At 41.9% G+C, this 15124-nt stretch overlaps 6 protein-coding genes across 6 annotated transcripts; 1 reads left to right on the top strand and 5 right to left on the bottom strand.

The window, feature by feature from the left end:
* Positions 1-1441: 1441 nt before the first annotated feature.
* LOC310870578 (histone H2A-like) lies at positions 1442-1825 on the top strand (the record flags this gene model as incomplete). Its single annotated transcript, XM_083781823.1, has 1 exon — positions 1442-1825. The coding sequence occupies one exon, from the start codon at positions 1442-1444 to the stop codon at positions 1823-1825; it is 384 nt and encodes a 127-aa protein (XP_083637949.1).
* Positions 1826-2740: 915 nt separating this feature from the next.
* On the bottom strand, positions 2741-3131 carry LOC310870583 (histone H2B 1/2-like; the record flags this gene model as incomplete). The annotated part of the gene is made up of 1 exon (XM_083781828.1): positions 2741-3131. The coding sequence occupies one exon, from the start codon at positions 3129-3131 to the stop codon at positions 2754-2756; it is 378 nt and encodes a 125-aa protein (XP_083637954.1). The 3' UTR covers positions 2741-2753.
* A 3825-nt stretch (positions 3132-6956) lies between these two features.
* On the bottom strand, positions 6957-7344 carry LOC310870685 (histone H4-like; the record flags this gene model as incomplete). Its single annotated transcript, XM_083781954.1, has 1 exon — positions 6957-7344. A coding segment is annotated over one exon (318 nt), but the record flags the coding sequence as incomplete, so codon positions are not given.
* Positions 7345-7869: 525 nt separating this feature from the next.
* Positions 7870-8181, bottom strand: LOC310870587 (histone H4; the record flags this gene model as incomplete). The annotated part of the gene is made up of 1 exon (XM_083781832.1): positions 7870-8181. One exon carries the CDS (start codon positions 8179-8181, stop codon positions 7870-7872), a length of 312 nt encoding a protein of 103 aa, XP_083637958.1.
* Positions 8182-10082: 1901 nt separating this feature from the next.
* Positions 10083-10688, bottom strand: LOC310870570 (histone H1-like; the record flags this gene model as incomplete). The annotated part of the gene is made up of 1 exon (XM_083781811.1): positions 10083-10688. One exon carries the CDS (start codon positions 10686-10688, stop codon positions 10083-10085), a length of 606 nt encoding a protein of 201 aa, XP_083637937.1.
* A 3478-nt stretch (positions 10689-14166) lies between these two features.
* LOC310870572 (histone H3.2) lies at positions 14167-14577 on the bottom strand (the record flags this gene model as incomplete). The annotated part of the gene is made up of 1 exon (XM_083781813.1): positions 14167-14577. The coding sequence occupies one exon, from the start codon at positions 14575-14577 to the stop codon at positions 14167-14169; it is 411 nt and encodes a 136-aa protein (XP_083637939.1).
* Positions 14578-15124: the final 547 nt, after the last annotated feature.

Below are 15124 nucleotides of genomic sequence, written 5' to 3'. Positions count from 1 at the left end.
TGTACACAGTCTCTAGAGCCATTCAATGAAACATGTCTTTCAGATTTCTAGGACTCCATCCATCCTGATTGCCTAAGAAGGCTTTCAAAGTTCACAGGAGTGCTCTGTTTCAAACAAAATGCAACAAATCATGAAGACATCTTGTGATTTCAGTTAAATTGTGCATGCACATTCCCACTAGGCCAAGGTAGAAATACCACTGGAACATTTTCAACTCAGCCTCATGGTGGCGCTATAACTGGCCGATTAGTGTTTTCACCTCTAACTGCATGGATCTGTGTTTGTATGCACACTCCCTAGAGGCCACGGGAAAACCTTTGCCTGGAAATGTACACATCTACCCTTTATAGCTCCACCAGTAGGTTACATAATGATGATTGTGGACTAACTAAAACTAGCCACAATTTGCAACTGTAGATTTTTTTATAATGGGATGGAGGGTATTGGAACTCTAGATTCATCCCATTATAAAAAAATCTAGCCCCTCTCGGAACCCTCCATAAAGCTTTTCTGAAATTTGGATGAGTTTTATATAGGGTCCCTGTTCATAACTATATTTTCGTATGGGAATTCTGGAACGCGGACATAAATATGCTCTCTAAGATCGTATCTGCGGCGTTTGACGGCTTTTTTTTGTTTGAGTTATTCTGAATTCGTGAACTTTAAGTACCTATACATACCGCTGCGAATATCTCCTGTGGCGCGGAAGCCGTGTTGTTTGACCGATTTGGTCGCTTTATTTCTTCTTGTTTGTTTACCGTTTATTGTACCGCCTCCCGGTGTGCGGTTGGCTTGTGCGGCTACGTCCCTGCCTCTGATCTGCTCTGTCATAGCTATAGCGCCACTAGCTAGCCAGATAGGCGGTACAATGAGGTGTCAATAAACAAGGAAGGAAGAAAAGAATCAAAGCGACCAAATCCGTCAAACAAAGATTAAAAATACTTAACGGCTTCCGCGCCACAGGAGATATTCGCAGCGGTATGTATGGTTACTTATACTTCACATATTCAGAAACCCTCACACGAAAAAAAATCGTCAAAGAGCGCAGACAGGCCATAAACACGTTGTTTATGTTTTATGTATGTCTGCGTACCAGGTGGCATGGTACTGCTGGAACAGGACCCCATGCTCTGTGTCGTCAAAAAGTCAGAAACTTCAGTAGCATTGGGTTCTGCTTGGAGGGCTAAAAAAATAATAATCTCAGTGTTGTTGAAGATGTGTGGTGGAACCTCCCTCTTTGGGAGGAGTCAGAGTTTACACTGGGAGGAACCGATCACACAAACTCATACACACTCAGCCCGCGCTCTCGTCCGTCTCTATGATTGGTGGGGCGCACAACCCCACACTATACTTTACTAAGCTGAATATATAAAATGTCTCGCACGCCTCTACCCCAGCACATTTCTTCGAGCTGTTATTACTCTACAACTAAACCTACAAAATGAGTGGTCGAGGGAAAACCGGAGGAAAGGTCAGGCAGAAGGCTAAGACCCGCTCATCCCGTGCCGGGCTCCAGTTCCCCGTGGGTCGTGTCCACAGGCTGCTGCGTAAAGGCAACTATGCCCAGAGAGTCGGTGCCGGCGCCCCGGTCTATCTGGCGGCTGTCCTCGAGTATCTGACCGCTGAGATCCTGGAGTTAGCTGGAAATGCTGCCCGCGACAACAAGAAGAGTCGCATCATCCCCCGTCACCTCCAGCTGGCCGTCCGCAACGACGAGGAGCTCAACAAACTGCTGGGTGGAGTGACCATCGCTCAGGGCGGTGTGCTGCCCAACATCCAGGCTGTTCTTCTGCCCAAGAAGACCGAGAAAGCTGCCAAGAAATAAACCTACTTAACTCGACTGAACAAACTCCCACAAAGGCTCTTTTAAGAGCCACCCACTGTTTCTGCATAAGAGTCATTTCCAATACCGGTATTCTAAATGCTCACTTTTATAGCTTAATTTATACAGCGGGGTATTGCTTAATTTCTTCAGTTTGAATGGAAAATTAGTTAAATGAACCCACACTGCTTCGTGGTAGTTAATGCATTGTTTTCCTTCCCGCTCTATTCTACATGCAGTCCTAAATGTTTAATGTACATTTATGCTCCAAATGCTGTTCGTGTAATGCTTGCATGATATCTAGTAATGTTCTATCGGCATGTAACCACAATACTTATTTATAAGATTCTATATGTTGCTGCCCAACATCCAGGCTGGTCTGCTGACCAAGAAGACCGCCAAGAAATAAACTTGCTTCATTTCGACTGAACAAACCCCCACAAAGGCTTTTAAGAGCCATCCACTGTTTCTATATGAGTCATTTCCAATTTAATTGTTACTTCCCCTGGTATTATGTAAATAATGAGATTAAGAAATTTGAATTATACTTTTTTTTGATCATGCCGTTATGACACCCACATTGGCCCATTTCAATTAAGTTTATATGCAATGATAACTTTGCTCCATTTGTCATTTATATTTACATGATTGCAAAAATGAAATCTACATGACAAGCTTCTTTAAAGTTCATAAAATTGAACAACATTTATACCAAACATTTGTTGCTTGAATTAAGGTGCAGTACCCAATTAAAAAGACCATTACATGTCCAGTATCAGCAGTTATTCAGAACAGCGTCAAAAGACTGACCTGGACTAACTGGTTTAGCCTACGCTACAGGCTGTTTGCTTATAGTATTTGGATGAACTCTTTCTTGGAAAAGATGGGTGGTCCTTAAAAGGACCGTTGTGTTTAGAGCAGACAGAACAGTTTACTTGGAGCTGGTGTACTTGGTCACAGCCTTGGTGCCTTCAGACACGGCGTGCTTGGCCAGCTCACCGGGGAGCAGCAGGCGGACGGCGGTCTGAATCTCCCTGGATGAGATGGTGCGGCGCTTGTTGTAGTTAGCCAGTTTGGAGGCTTCACCGGCGATGCGCTCAAAGATGTCGTTGACGAAGGAGTTCATGATGCCCATGGCCTTGGAAGAGACACCGGTGTCAGGGTGGACCTGCTTCAGGACCTTGTATATGTAGATGGCATAGCTCTCCTTCCTTCCCTTTCTGCGCTTCTTGCCGCCCTTCGTGGCGGTCTTGGAGACGGCACCTTTCTTGGAGCCCTTCTTGGGTGCTGGTTTCGCTACTTCAGGCATGTTTCTTTCTCAGTGGATCGAAGATAAGAAGTGATCTGTGATCGGAGTTGCACCAGTATTTATATCACGCCTATGCAAATTAAGTGTGCGACTCCCATATATGATTGGCTGATCTGATCCTCCCCCAAGAGGGTCTTGTCTTTGTTCCTGCATACTGTTTTCGCTTTTTATATATACTTTATTGAAAATTATTCAGGGTTTACAGTTTATGCAAAATTACACATACACATAAGTTACAAAAATATAAAAATATATAAATCAATGCATTTCAATACAAAAGTTTTTTTTTTTTTTTTTTTTTTTTTTTTTTTTACAATGTTAGTAGGTGCCATGGTGTCAGTTTCTTTTTTCGTGTGTCAAGAGTTCTTTGTCTTTTTAGTTCAGTTTGGATTTGTTTGAAGACCACCTCTCCCGAGATGGTCTCCTGGTGAATTACCATGGCACACCTGGTTTTCCACAGTTTGTTTACCACAGTGCAAATTACATACCAGTAAAAATCTTGTTCCACAGCAGACATTCTTTCTTCGAACACCCCATACATGGCAGCATTATAGTTGATCTTAAGTTTAAAACCAATTTGTGGCATTTTCCCCCATACAAAGCATACTGTTTTCCCGCTCGTGCAACATGGTGAGGGGTTAATATACATTATATAAATTAAGAATGTACAGATATTTTGGGTATTAGGCTATTATATTTTTCCACATCGATAAAGGTCTATCAATTCTAGATGTTCATTAAGAAGTGGTTATTTCACAAGAACACAAATCGAATCTAAAATGGAAGGGAAAGGGACAGCGGTCCTTTACAGGGCCGTTTGTTCAACCAATTGTTTTTGTTTATTGTTTATAAGGATCCCCATTAGCTTTTGCCTTAACAAAAGCTAGTCTTCCTGGGATCCGACACAGACAAACATAAACATTTAACATTTAACAAAGGCAATACTTACAATTGTTTACAAACACTAACTCAAAATAAAACATAGTAAAATAAGAAATAAAAAACAAAGAAAAACATAGCAAAAAATCACTTTCAACACATTTTACATTTGAATTATTATTTTCCCAGGGTTACTGCAGTATGGTTTACATAAGGTGTTCTTTTAACTTGATTTTAAAGATGAATTTTGTATTTGTATTGGTTATACACTTGGGTAGTGCATTCCAACCAAACAGGTCAGTGTCGTGTACAGATAATAATAGAGGGTATGCGCGTGACATCATCATCAAACCCGAAAGTTATGCAGGAAGGCCTACTGAGTGACAAATAAATACTTTCTGGCCTTGACAAACAGAAATGTCCTTTCTGATTGCATTAAGCATCGTTAAACAATGTTAAACTCACTTTGCCACTCAATTTGCCATTGACTTTATGCATGTGCATACCCTCTATAGCAGGGATGTCAAACTCAAATACACAGTGTGCCAAAATAAAGAAATTGATACAAGTCGAGGGCCAGACTGTGTTTCAACACACGTGCCATTTTTGAGGAGATGGGTAGCTGAAAGTTGACCACAAGTGATATACTTTCACTGCTGATCAATATGGAAGAGAAGGGCATGCTTGCGATTGTGGGCCCTCGATATGTGACAATGCACTTGCAGTGCATTGTGGGACATGTAGTATTATGGTTTTCCGTGCAATATACCAGAGGGCCAGTTTTAATACTAATTAAATATCATCCCGCGGGCCAAAGATAATTCATTCACGGGCCTGATTTGGCCCCCGGGCCTTGAGTTTGACATATATGCTCTATAGCAATGGTTCCCACATTTTGCCATGTCAAGGACCCCCAAATTGACACTAATGAGCCCACCCCATTTGAAAGATATATGCCTGGGACCTCCATAAGAGAAGATTATGACAGCTCTAGCATAGCCGCAATTTGCAACTCTAGATTTTCCTCTAGAGTTGCAATACCCTCCATTGACTCCCCACTCATCTTTTTTGGTTTGCGATCTGCTTGTCTTAAACAACGTTAAACTCACCAACATTGCAGCTGTAGTACAAGCTTGAATTATCCTCTTTCAATCTGCCGAGCTTGTTTTTCATAAAAATCCACCATAGATATGTTATGTCAAGACATCCTCTGCAAGTGATTCAAGTGTTGCAGTTTGGAAGCACTCGTTTTTATTAACGGGTCGTGCTGCTGCCTCCTGCATTATGTGCAAATTCGAAACAGGTTGAACGCAGGGCCGTTCAGTGACTTACGACGAGTGCTTCCAAACTCCAGCACTTAGAGAAATAATCACTTGCAGAGGATGTCTTGACAGAAAGTAGCTCATAACATCTCTACGGTGGATTTTTATGAAAAACAAGCTCGGCAGATTGAAAGAGGATAATTCAAGCTTGTACTACAGCTGCAATGTTGGTGAGTTTAACGTCGTTTAAGACAAGCATGCAGATCGCAAACCAAAAAAGTTGAGTGGGGAGTCAATGGAGGGTATTGCAACTCTATATTCATCCCATTATAAAAAAAATCTAGAGTTGCAAATTGCGGCTAGCTCTAGCAGTGATTCTCAACCAGTTTAATTTCAAGGACCCCCAGTTTGACATGCATTAGTCTACAGACCCCCATTTAATGACATTTCTATCTCTGGGACCACTGATTTATATTGTAAAATCAATGTTGATGTAACTCTGAGAGTGTACGAATGGAACCAACGGGTCCATTTGGTACCATTCAGAGTTACAGAACCATAAGGGTCCATTTGGTTCTAAACTATCATTTAGCTTTACCCCCTCAAGGACCCCTGGGGGTCCCCGGACCCCACTTTGGGAACCACTGCTATATAGCATGCACCCATAAGCAATGACTCACAGTCATTGAACAGTTGAATAATATACAGATTACATTATCAGGTATGCCAAATCTATAATGTAATGCACAACTGTCACAATTCAATATAGCATTTAATATATAAACACAATATAAAGCACACGTCAGTGAAATAATATATATATATATATATATATATATATATATATATATATATATATATATATATATAAATTTAGGTTAGAAGATTTTAGAACACTTTGCTGGGGACTACAGATAGTACTGGGGAAGCCACGCCCCAAACATATCTTCAGAGAACTGTATCCGAGTACAGCGCACTGCAACAAGTGTGGTGTAGACCTGACAATATGAAAATACTCTAATTTTAGATCATACAAAACCCATGACAATCCATAGATACATATAGCCTACAAAAAGAACATATAGGCTTACCAAATGACAAGTGAGCAGCCGAGCATAGCTCTCTCACACCGCGTTAACGTTATGGGGTTGTGAGGACCCACAACTGACGTCCTGTCAGCTGCCTGTTCAGAACACCCTTAATAAACGTCTCACTCAGGACTCACCTATTGTATTAATAGACCTTTTTATCTTGTGATCATATGTGTTCATTTTACATGATTGCTAATGTAGTGTAGATAATGTAATATTATTCATTAATACAAATGTTGAACCCCATTAACAGCAATATTTTGTATGTTTATGAATTAATGCACAGTAGTTCATAATAATAAAAAACTAGTTTTATCATTGTAATTCAGATTAGCGTGAGACGACTGACCTTAACTAGATGGTTTATCTGACAGGCTTTGAAATGATGGATAGACAGAAATGTTTGGATAGACAAAAATGTTTACTTGGAGCTGGTGTACTTAGAAAGTCTTGGTGCCTTCAGACATGGCGTGCTAGACCTCACGGGGCAGTTCAGTTAATACACTACAAATATAGCTACAAGTTACATTAATTTATAAATACTGTAGTTGCTATATGGTATTATCTTAATAGAAAAGTGTCTGAATAAACTCTTTAAAGAAAACGTGGATGGCTCTTAAAAGAGCCTTTGGGTTGTTGGTAGATTAGATCAAGTCAGCGTTATTAACCTCCGAATCCGTACAGAGTGCGTCCCTGTCTCTTCAGAGCATAGACAACATCCATGGCGGTCACGGTCTTTCTCTTGGCGTGCTCGGTGTAGGTGACGGCGTCACGGATCACGTTCTCCAGGAACACCTTGAGGACACCGCGGGTCTCCTCGTAGATCAGACCGGAGATACGCTTCACTCCGCCACGGCGAGCCAGACGGCGGATAGCGGGCTTGGTGATTCCCTGGATGTTATCACGAAGAACCTTGCGATGGCGCTTGGCGCCACCTTTTCCAAGACCTTTTCCTCCCTTGCTTTTTATATATACTTTATTGAAAATTATTCAGGGTTTACAGTTTATGCAAAATTACACATACACATAAGTTACAAAAATATAAAAATATATAAATCAATGCATTTCAATACAAAAGTTTTTTTTTTTTTTTTTTTTTTTTTTTTTACAATGTTAGTAGGTGCCATGGTGTCAGTTTCTTTTTTCGTGTGTCAAGAGTTCTTTGTCTTTTTAGTTCAGTTTGGATTTGTTTGAAGACCACCTCTCCCGAGATGGTCTCCTGGTGAATTACCATGGCACACCTGGTTTTCCACAGTTTGTTTACCACAGTGCAAATTACATACCAGTAAAAATCTTGTTCCACAGCAGACATTCTTTCTTCGAACACCCCGTACATGGCAGCATTATAGTTGATCTTAAGTTTAAAACCAATTTGTGGCATTTTCCCCCATACAAAGCTAGACCAGTTAACGGTAGTCTAAAATTGGGTAAAACTCTTTAAAGAAGGTGTGGGTGGCTCTTAAAAGAGCCTTTGGGTTGTTGGTAGATTAGATCAAGTCAGCATCCTTAACCTCCGAAGCCGTACAGAGTGCGTCCCTGTCTCTTCAGAGCATAGACAACATCCATGGCAGTCACGGTCTTTCTCTTGGCGTGCTCGGTGTAGGTGACGGCGTCACGGATCACGTTCTCCAGGAACACCTTGAGGACACCGCGGGTCTCCTCGTAGATCAGACCGGAGATACGCTTCACTCCGCCACGGCGAGCCAGACGGCGGATAGCGGGCTTTGTGATTCCCTGGATGTTATCACGAAGAACCTTGCGATGGCGCTTGGCGCCACCTTTTCCAAGACCTTTTCCTCCCTTGCCTCGACCTGACATTTTGAGCAGTAATGTAGTTGAAGCTAGAAAAGTGAATGATTTGAGAGCTCACAGCCTTGCCTTTTTATGTGTGTTCTGAGGACGTAAGGGAGGACAGGCAGAGTGAGAGCTGCGTAGGCGTTGCCAATGTGCACCCTCCCCCCACCCACACACACACTCCCCCCCCTTGGTCACACCACCCATTTGTTTTTACTGTAATATTGCTATTCGACTCTATAATCATATAATTGCTGTTATTTTTTGTCAATATTTTTGCCACTCCAATATTGCTTTCCCTGTTTTTATTGGTTTTATTCCTTGGCATTCATCTTCTTTAACTCCCTAATAAAGTAGATTTTACATGTTGCTTCTTCTTGCCCCTCATGTGTAAACCAAATACCAGTACCAAAATACACTTTACACATGAGGGGCAAGAAGAATCTGAGAAAAGCGCTACATAAGTTTGAGATATTATTATTAAATATCAAATATTATTATCATGCAAGAGACAATAAGACAATAAAGACAAAAATGTATGTAAACATTTGTAAAAACCCTTGGAAAGCATAAATTGACAATTTTGACAATTTAGGCATTTAGCAGACGCTCTTAATCCAGAGCGATTTACAATAATCAAGAACAAAAGCATGGGAATACATCACAAAAGCATTTATCATAAAACATGCGTAAGCTAAGATAAATAATAACATTACATGACTTCATGGCTTATTTGCCTATGCTGTATTCTCGATAATTCTAAATACTACAGCATCCAGAGGAGAAGTCATAACAGAACCATCTAAACACTACAGCATGCAGAGGAGAAGTCATAACAGAACCATCTAAATACTACAGCATGCAGAGGAGAAGTCATAACAGAACCATCTAAACACTACAGCATGCAGAGGAGAAGTCATAACAGAACCATCTAAATACTACAGCATGCAGAGGAGAAGTCATAACAGAACCATCTAAACACTACAGCATGCAGAGGAGAAGTCATAACAGAACCATCTAAATACTACAGCATGCAGAGGAGAAGTCATAACAGAACCATCTAAACACTACAGCATGCAGAGGAGAAGTCATAACAGAACCATCTAAATACTACAGCATGCAGAGGAGAAGTCATAACAGAACCATCTAAACACTACAGCATGCAGAGGAGAAGTCATAACAGAACCATCTAAATACTACAGCATGCAGTCATAACAGAACCATCTAAATACTACAGCATCCAGAGGAGAAGTCATAACAGAACCATCTAAATACTACAGCATGCAGAGGGGAAGTCATAACAGAACCATCTAAATACTACAACATCCAGAGGAGAAGTCATAACAGAACCATCTAAATACTACAACATGCAGAAGATAAGTCATAACAGAAACATCTAAACACTACAGCATGCAGTCATAACAGAACCATCTAAACACTACAGCATCCAGAGGAGAAGTCATAACAGAACCATCTATCAGGGTTCCCCAATTAATTTTCCTCAAGGGCCATATTTTGACTACGGTACCAGGCTGGGGGCCGAGTCGGCACGCACAAGGTAGAGGTCTTGCCCTGAAATTAATGATCAGGGCAACCCCATTTGAAAAGGACCCCCAGTTTGACATGCAGAGGCTACTGACCCCCATTTAATGCCATGTATAGCTGGGACCCCCCCCCAAAAAATAAATAAACATTTAAACATTTGGGGGGGGGGATTCTTCCGCAGGCCACAAGGGGGCGCTCCGCAGATGGCCCCGCAAATTGGGGAACCCTAGTCCTTTTTTTTTATTTATTTGGAACTGCCATATGTCATTGTACACTATTCAATGTTGAACACCATTATAGTGAGGATAGGATACTCTTATAAAACAATGTGGTTGGCTCTTAAAAGAGCCTTTTGTGGGTATAAATATGGAGCAGACGGTTTACTTCTTTTTGGGAGCTGCCTTCTTTGCTGCCTTGGGCTTGGCAACCTTCTTGGCTGGAGATTTCTTGGCTGCTGCGGGCTTCTTAGCCACTTTCTTGGGGCTCTTGGTGACCTTCTTCGGGCTTTTAGCTACTACTTTCTTTGCGGCAGGCTTCTTGGCTTTCTTGGGTGATTTCTTGGCGGCTACGGGCTTCTTTGCTACCGCCTTCTTGGGTGATTTCTTAGCCGCTGCGGGTTTCTTGGCCGCTGCAGGCTTCTTTGCTTTGACTGCTTTCTTAACTGCAGGCTTCTTTACCTTCACCGCTTCTGCCTTGTTAATCTTGAAAGAACCAGACGCGCCGGTGCCTTTGAGCTGGACCAGGGTGCCTTTAGTGACCAGGCTCTTGACGGCGGTCTTTACGCGGACCTTGTTCTTCTCCACATCGTAGCCACCGGCAGCCAGAGCCTTCTTGACCGCAGCGAGAGACACACCGCTCCGCTCCTTGGAGGCGGACACGGCCTCGACGACCAGCTCAGCGACGCTGGGGCCGGTCTTCTTGGGTCGGGGAGCTGCCTTCTTCTTAGCGGCCTTGGCCGGAGCTGGTGCTGGAGCGACTTCTGCCATTATTCTCTCGGATAGTAGGTTGCTGTTCCTCCTGTAAAGTAAACTCTCAGAGTGATGCCGAACGCTCTGAAGGGGCTGGACTTAAACACCACATGAGAACCATCTAGACTCAACACACACAGCAGCTCTACTGCAGTATCTTAATGTGACACTTTTGTGTTTTCTCCTCGACTAAAACATCATATAACTATCTACTGGGTATATTATTTAATGCAACAAAGAGCTGATCAGTTAAAACACATGCTCCTTTCTTACATCAATACATCTGATATGAAAACGGCACTCTAGTTTTTAAGTGATGTGCTAAAAACATCACCCTTCCACAGTCTGACACCAGTGTTTACTAGATCATTTGTCTTATAAAACATTTTAAACTACGATAAATTGACAATGATACTCAAACTCGTCTTAGCAGACATTCATGGCGATGCAATAACATAAACTATACTTTTGCTTTGTCTTCCGTTTTTCTATAAACAGAAGGTTTTCTGACACAAGTAAACACACTCCAGTTGACAACAGCATTGTGGAGTTGATACCAACTTCCAATGACAGAGGTTGTAACACTTGGTCCATTTGTGGTCAAAAACGTATTGTGATCAAAATACAGAAAACGACACAGGTACATTATATATTTGGTTATGGTTATGGCACACATTCACTGTTACACTCCATCCATTAACACTGATAATAATGTGATGATGTAAGCAGACACATGTGACACATATTGGCATGGATTATTTTACTTAAACTGGGGTGTGTACAGTAGAGTATACTTTTGTATTAATACAAAAGTATTTGTTGTAATGTCACATTATGGACAACATGGAGGGATGTATTTTATGGACACTACCTCATATGTATTATTTTCAGAGCCACCCACACTTTCTTTGAATATTTCATGATCAATGAGGCCAATAATTAACTACTTATAAGTAATCCGTTCTCAACAGTGATATCAAAGTACATTATAGTAGTAATGGATGGAGTCATGACAGAGGTGGCAGTGCATTATGTAGGTGAGGTGACTCTGAGACAAGCTTGGTTAAGGCCTATTCATAGTCGGAATTTCGGTGGTGAGGTGACCATGCCCCATGCCAGACTGTGAAGAGTTGGAGACCATATGGCACTTGCTCATAGACTGCAATAGGTCAAAAGCAATCTGGAGCAAGATGCACGATATAGGCGTGAGGGTGCCATGTCACAGGAACATTTTGTACGGTATTTTTAACTGCAGAAAAGAACATTTTGATATATTTTGGGTTTGTATTTGTGTAACCATTGTTAAGATTTGGAAGACTCGGTGCAAAATGGCAATGGACAACGTGGTAATAGACACAAACACTGTTTTTAAACAAACTAAAACTGAACTTAAAAGGAGAAAAACAATGGACCTGAAGAGACTGCCCCACTGGCCCACTTTGGCACTGTAGTCATTTTAGCACAGCCCAGACAAATGTACTTTGTAACGTATGTATATATATTTTTTGCCCTTATTCAGCCACAGTGAGTAGTATTCTGATGTGAGGACTCCCGGTCGCGGTATGTCTACATGTTTTATACTTTTAAATGTTTATACTGAGTGTGTGGCTCTGAGGGTTTTGTTTGCACGCCAGCGGATAGACACACATGGCACCAAAGCATGGTGCTATTTGTTGGCGAGTGGCGAGACCTTCAGAACAGCACATGCAGGTGCAGGCATTTGGGCGTTAGGGGGTAGCCTGGTTAATAAACCAGACCGAATCAGCCGTTGGCAAAATAAATTGCCTGCCACGACCGTGTGATTTGAGTCTGGGTTATTAGCCAGGCTACGTTGGGGGGTGCGTGCGGATAGTACACATGGCACCAAAGCATGGTGATGTTTGCTCACGCTCTCTGGCGTCTAAGTGTTTTTGCTCTAGTCTAAATGGATTGTTTTGGATGACATGTATGTATTTGATGTGATGTATTTATATGATGACAAGCAGCATATTAAAAACAGAGAGAAGGAAGGGCTGGAGCGGTGGTTTGCTCTTCACCGCGCCTCGTGACGTCATGTTGTAGTTCGTTGGTTGTGGAGCCTAAAGGCCTATTCATAGTCTGGATTTTCGGTGGTAAGGTGACCACCGCTCCGGTGGTGAGCTGACCACCGGAGCTGAAATAACGTTGAGCGGTGGTGAGTAAAAACAGAGAGAAGGGCTGGAGCGGTGGCGGTGGTTTGCTCTTCACCGCGGCTCGTGACATCATGTTGTAGTTCGGTGGTCACCCCACCACCGTAAATCCAGACTATGTATGAGCCTTCACACAGCTGGACTCAAGTTAACATTAAGAAATGAATGCAGTTATGTGCAGATCAAACTGTTTTCATTCTCCAGTATTGCATGTGTCAGTTCAACATAAAAGGAGTAAATCTAAGGTTGTGATTCTCTGGGTCAGGATGTATTTCCCCCCCCCCCCCTAGTGATGCTGATTAATAGCAGAATAGCAGATCACACACAGTCACAGACAGACTTGCAGTATTGTTATTATTTGTGGGGCACAAGCCCCATCTATGTGGAGCCTTTAGTCAAGTCAAGTCAAGTCACCTTTATTTATATAGCACATTTAAAAACAACAGAAGTTGACCCAAAGTGCTTTCCATATAAAAATTACATCATAAAATACAACATTAAAATAAACGTTTAGTAATACTTCATATAAGAAAAATACAATATTACAACATTTAAAGAGCATGAAACAACAAAAAAGCCTACTGATTACAAAAAGGTTTAAAACATTTACAGGATTAGGAGCTGAAGGCAATTAGTGTGCACGTAAACAGTGTGTCCTAAACACAAACATTAAATGCCATTGACAATGAATGGCCAGTTCTGAGTGTTTGTGTTAACACAAACATTGAAGACGAGGACATACATTGTGATTGGCCAGAATGAGATGTATGATGATAAGAGCGCCCCTCACTTCACACGGGTGTGATTTGTTCGCATTGTATTCAGTATTCTAATGACATTTCACAAATATGTTTCCTTTGCTTGGTGTTCTGTGTAAAGCACATTGAATTGCCTTGTTGAAATAAAATTGGCTTTGCCTTTCATAGTAACCCCAAAAAGTGATTATTACTTACAAATTAATGCTAAACTAATGATAATAATTTCATGTGAATGGGTGTCTGAGATAATTAATAGTAAGGAGCACGCACAGGTAGCAGTTTTAATGACTTATAGCCGTCACACAATGCAACTCCAATGATACAGTATTTGTATTGTTTTATTGTGCAATGGCATTGATGAATAAACAGAGAATTTTAATGTGCACATGTGAGTTAGTCAAATGTCTCAGCACACATTACCAAATGGAATAATTTCAGTAGTTTTAGGCTCATTGTGAAGTTAGTTAAAAGTGCATAACTAGTCAATATCAAAGGATAATAGCTCTTTAAATAACACATTTGGTGGCTCTTAAAAGAGCCGTTTTGGGGATGTGGCAGTGACAGATGAGTTTAAGCACGTTCTCCGCGGATACGACGGGCCAGCTGGATGTCTTTGGGCATGATTGTCACCCTCTTGGCGTGGATGGCGCACAGGTTGGTGTCTTCAAACAGACCGACCAGATAAGCCTCTGCCGACTCCTGGAGAGCCATGACGGCGGAGCTCTGGAAGCGCAGGTCGGTCTTGAAGTCCTGGGCGATCTCCCTCACCAGGCGCTGGAAGGGCAGCTTGCGGATCAGCAGCTCGGTGGATTTCTGGTAACGACGGATCTCCCTCAGAGCCACTGTACCGGGACGGTAACGGTGAGGCTTCTTCACTCCACCGGTGGCCGGCGCGCTCTTACGAGCTGCCTTGGTGGCGAGCTGCTTCCTGGGCGCTTTGCCCCCGGTGGACTTACGAGCTGTCTGCTTTGTTCTTGCCATTGTCTGTTCTAAAGAGGTCGAGAATAGAATAACTAAGTAGAGCAAACTGCTGCTTTTATAAGCGCCACGGAGACGCCGTCGTCCTATGATTGGTCAGTGTTCTGGAACCTCCTTGTTTGGGGAGGTACCATGCATCACTGGCACCGATTGCAGGGGCATTGCAGACACACGTCAATCTGACTGGAACTGCTGTAATATAGCTAATAAATACTATGGAATACTAGTTTCCAGCAAACTGAAACAAATAATATACATACATTGCTCTATGACACGGGGCAAATAAATAAACATTTCTACAAGAGCACTCGAAAGGTTAAAAATGAGGAGAGTGGATAAAAATAGATGTACTTTATTTATAAAAGTTATAAATAAAGTATGTATATTCATCCACTCTCCTCATTTTAACCTTTTGAGTGCTTTGATCACTGCCCTCTCTTTAGTATTCCAGTCCCATTGATCTTCGAAGAACCAGAACCTACTTTACATTATTATTATTATTGTCTCCACCAGGCAGACGGCATGGAGAGTATGTTTTGCACTCAGTTCG

Source organism: Protomyctophum parallelum (genome assembly GCF_964188405.1).
Source record: "Protomyctophum parallelum genome assembly, chromosome: 14".
NCBI lineage: Eukaryota > Metazoa > Chordata > Actinopteri > Myctophiformes > Myctophidae > Protomyctophum > Protomyctophum parallelum.
Note: the sequence above shows the minus strand (reverse complement) of the source record. Positions and strands in the feature narration are given on the sequence as shown.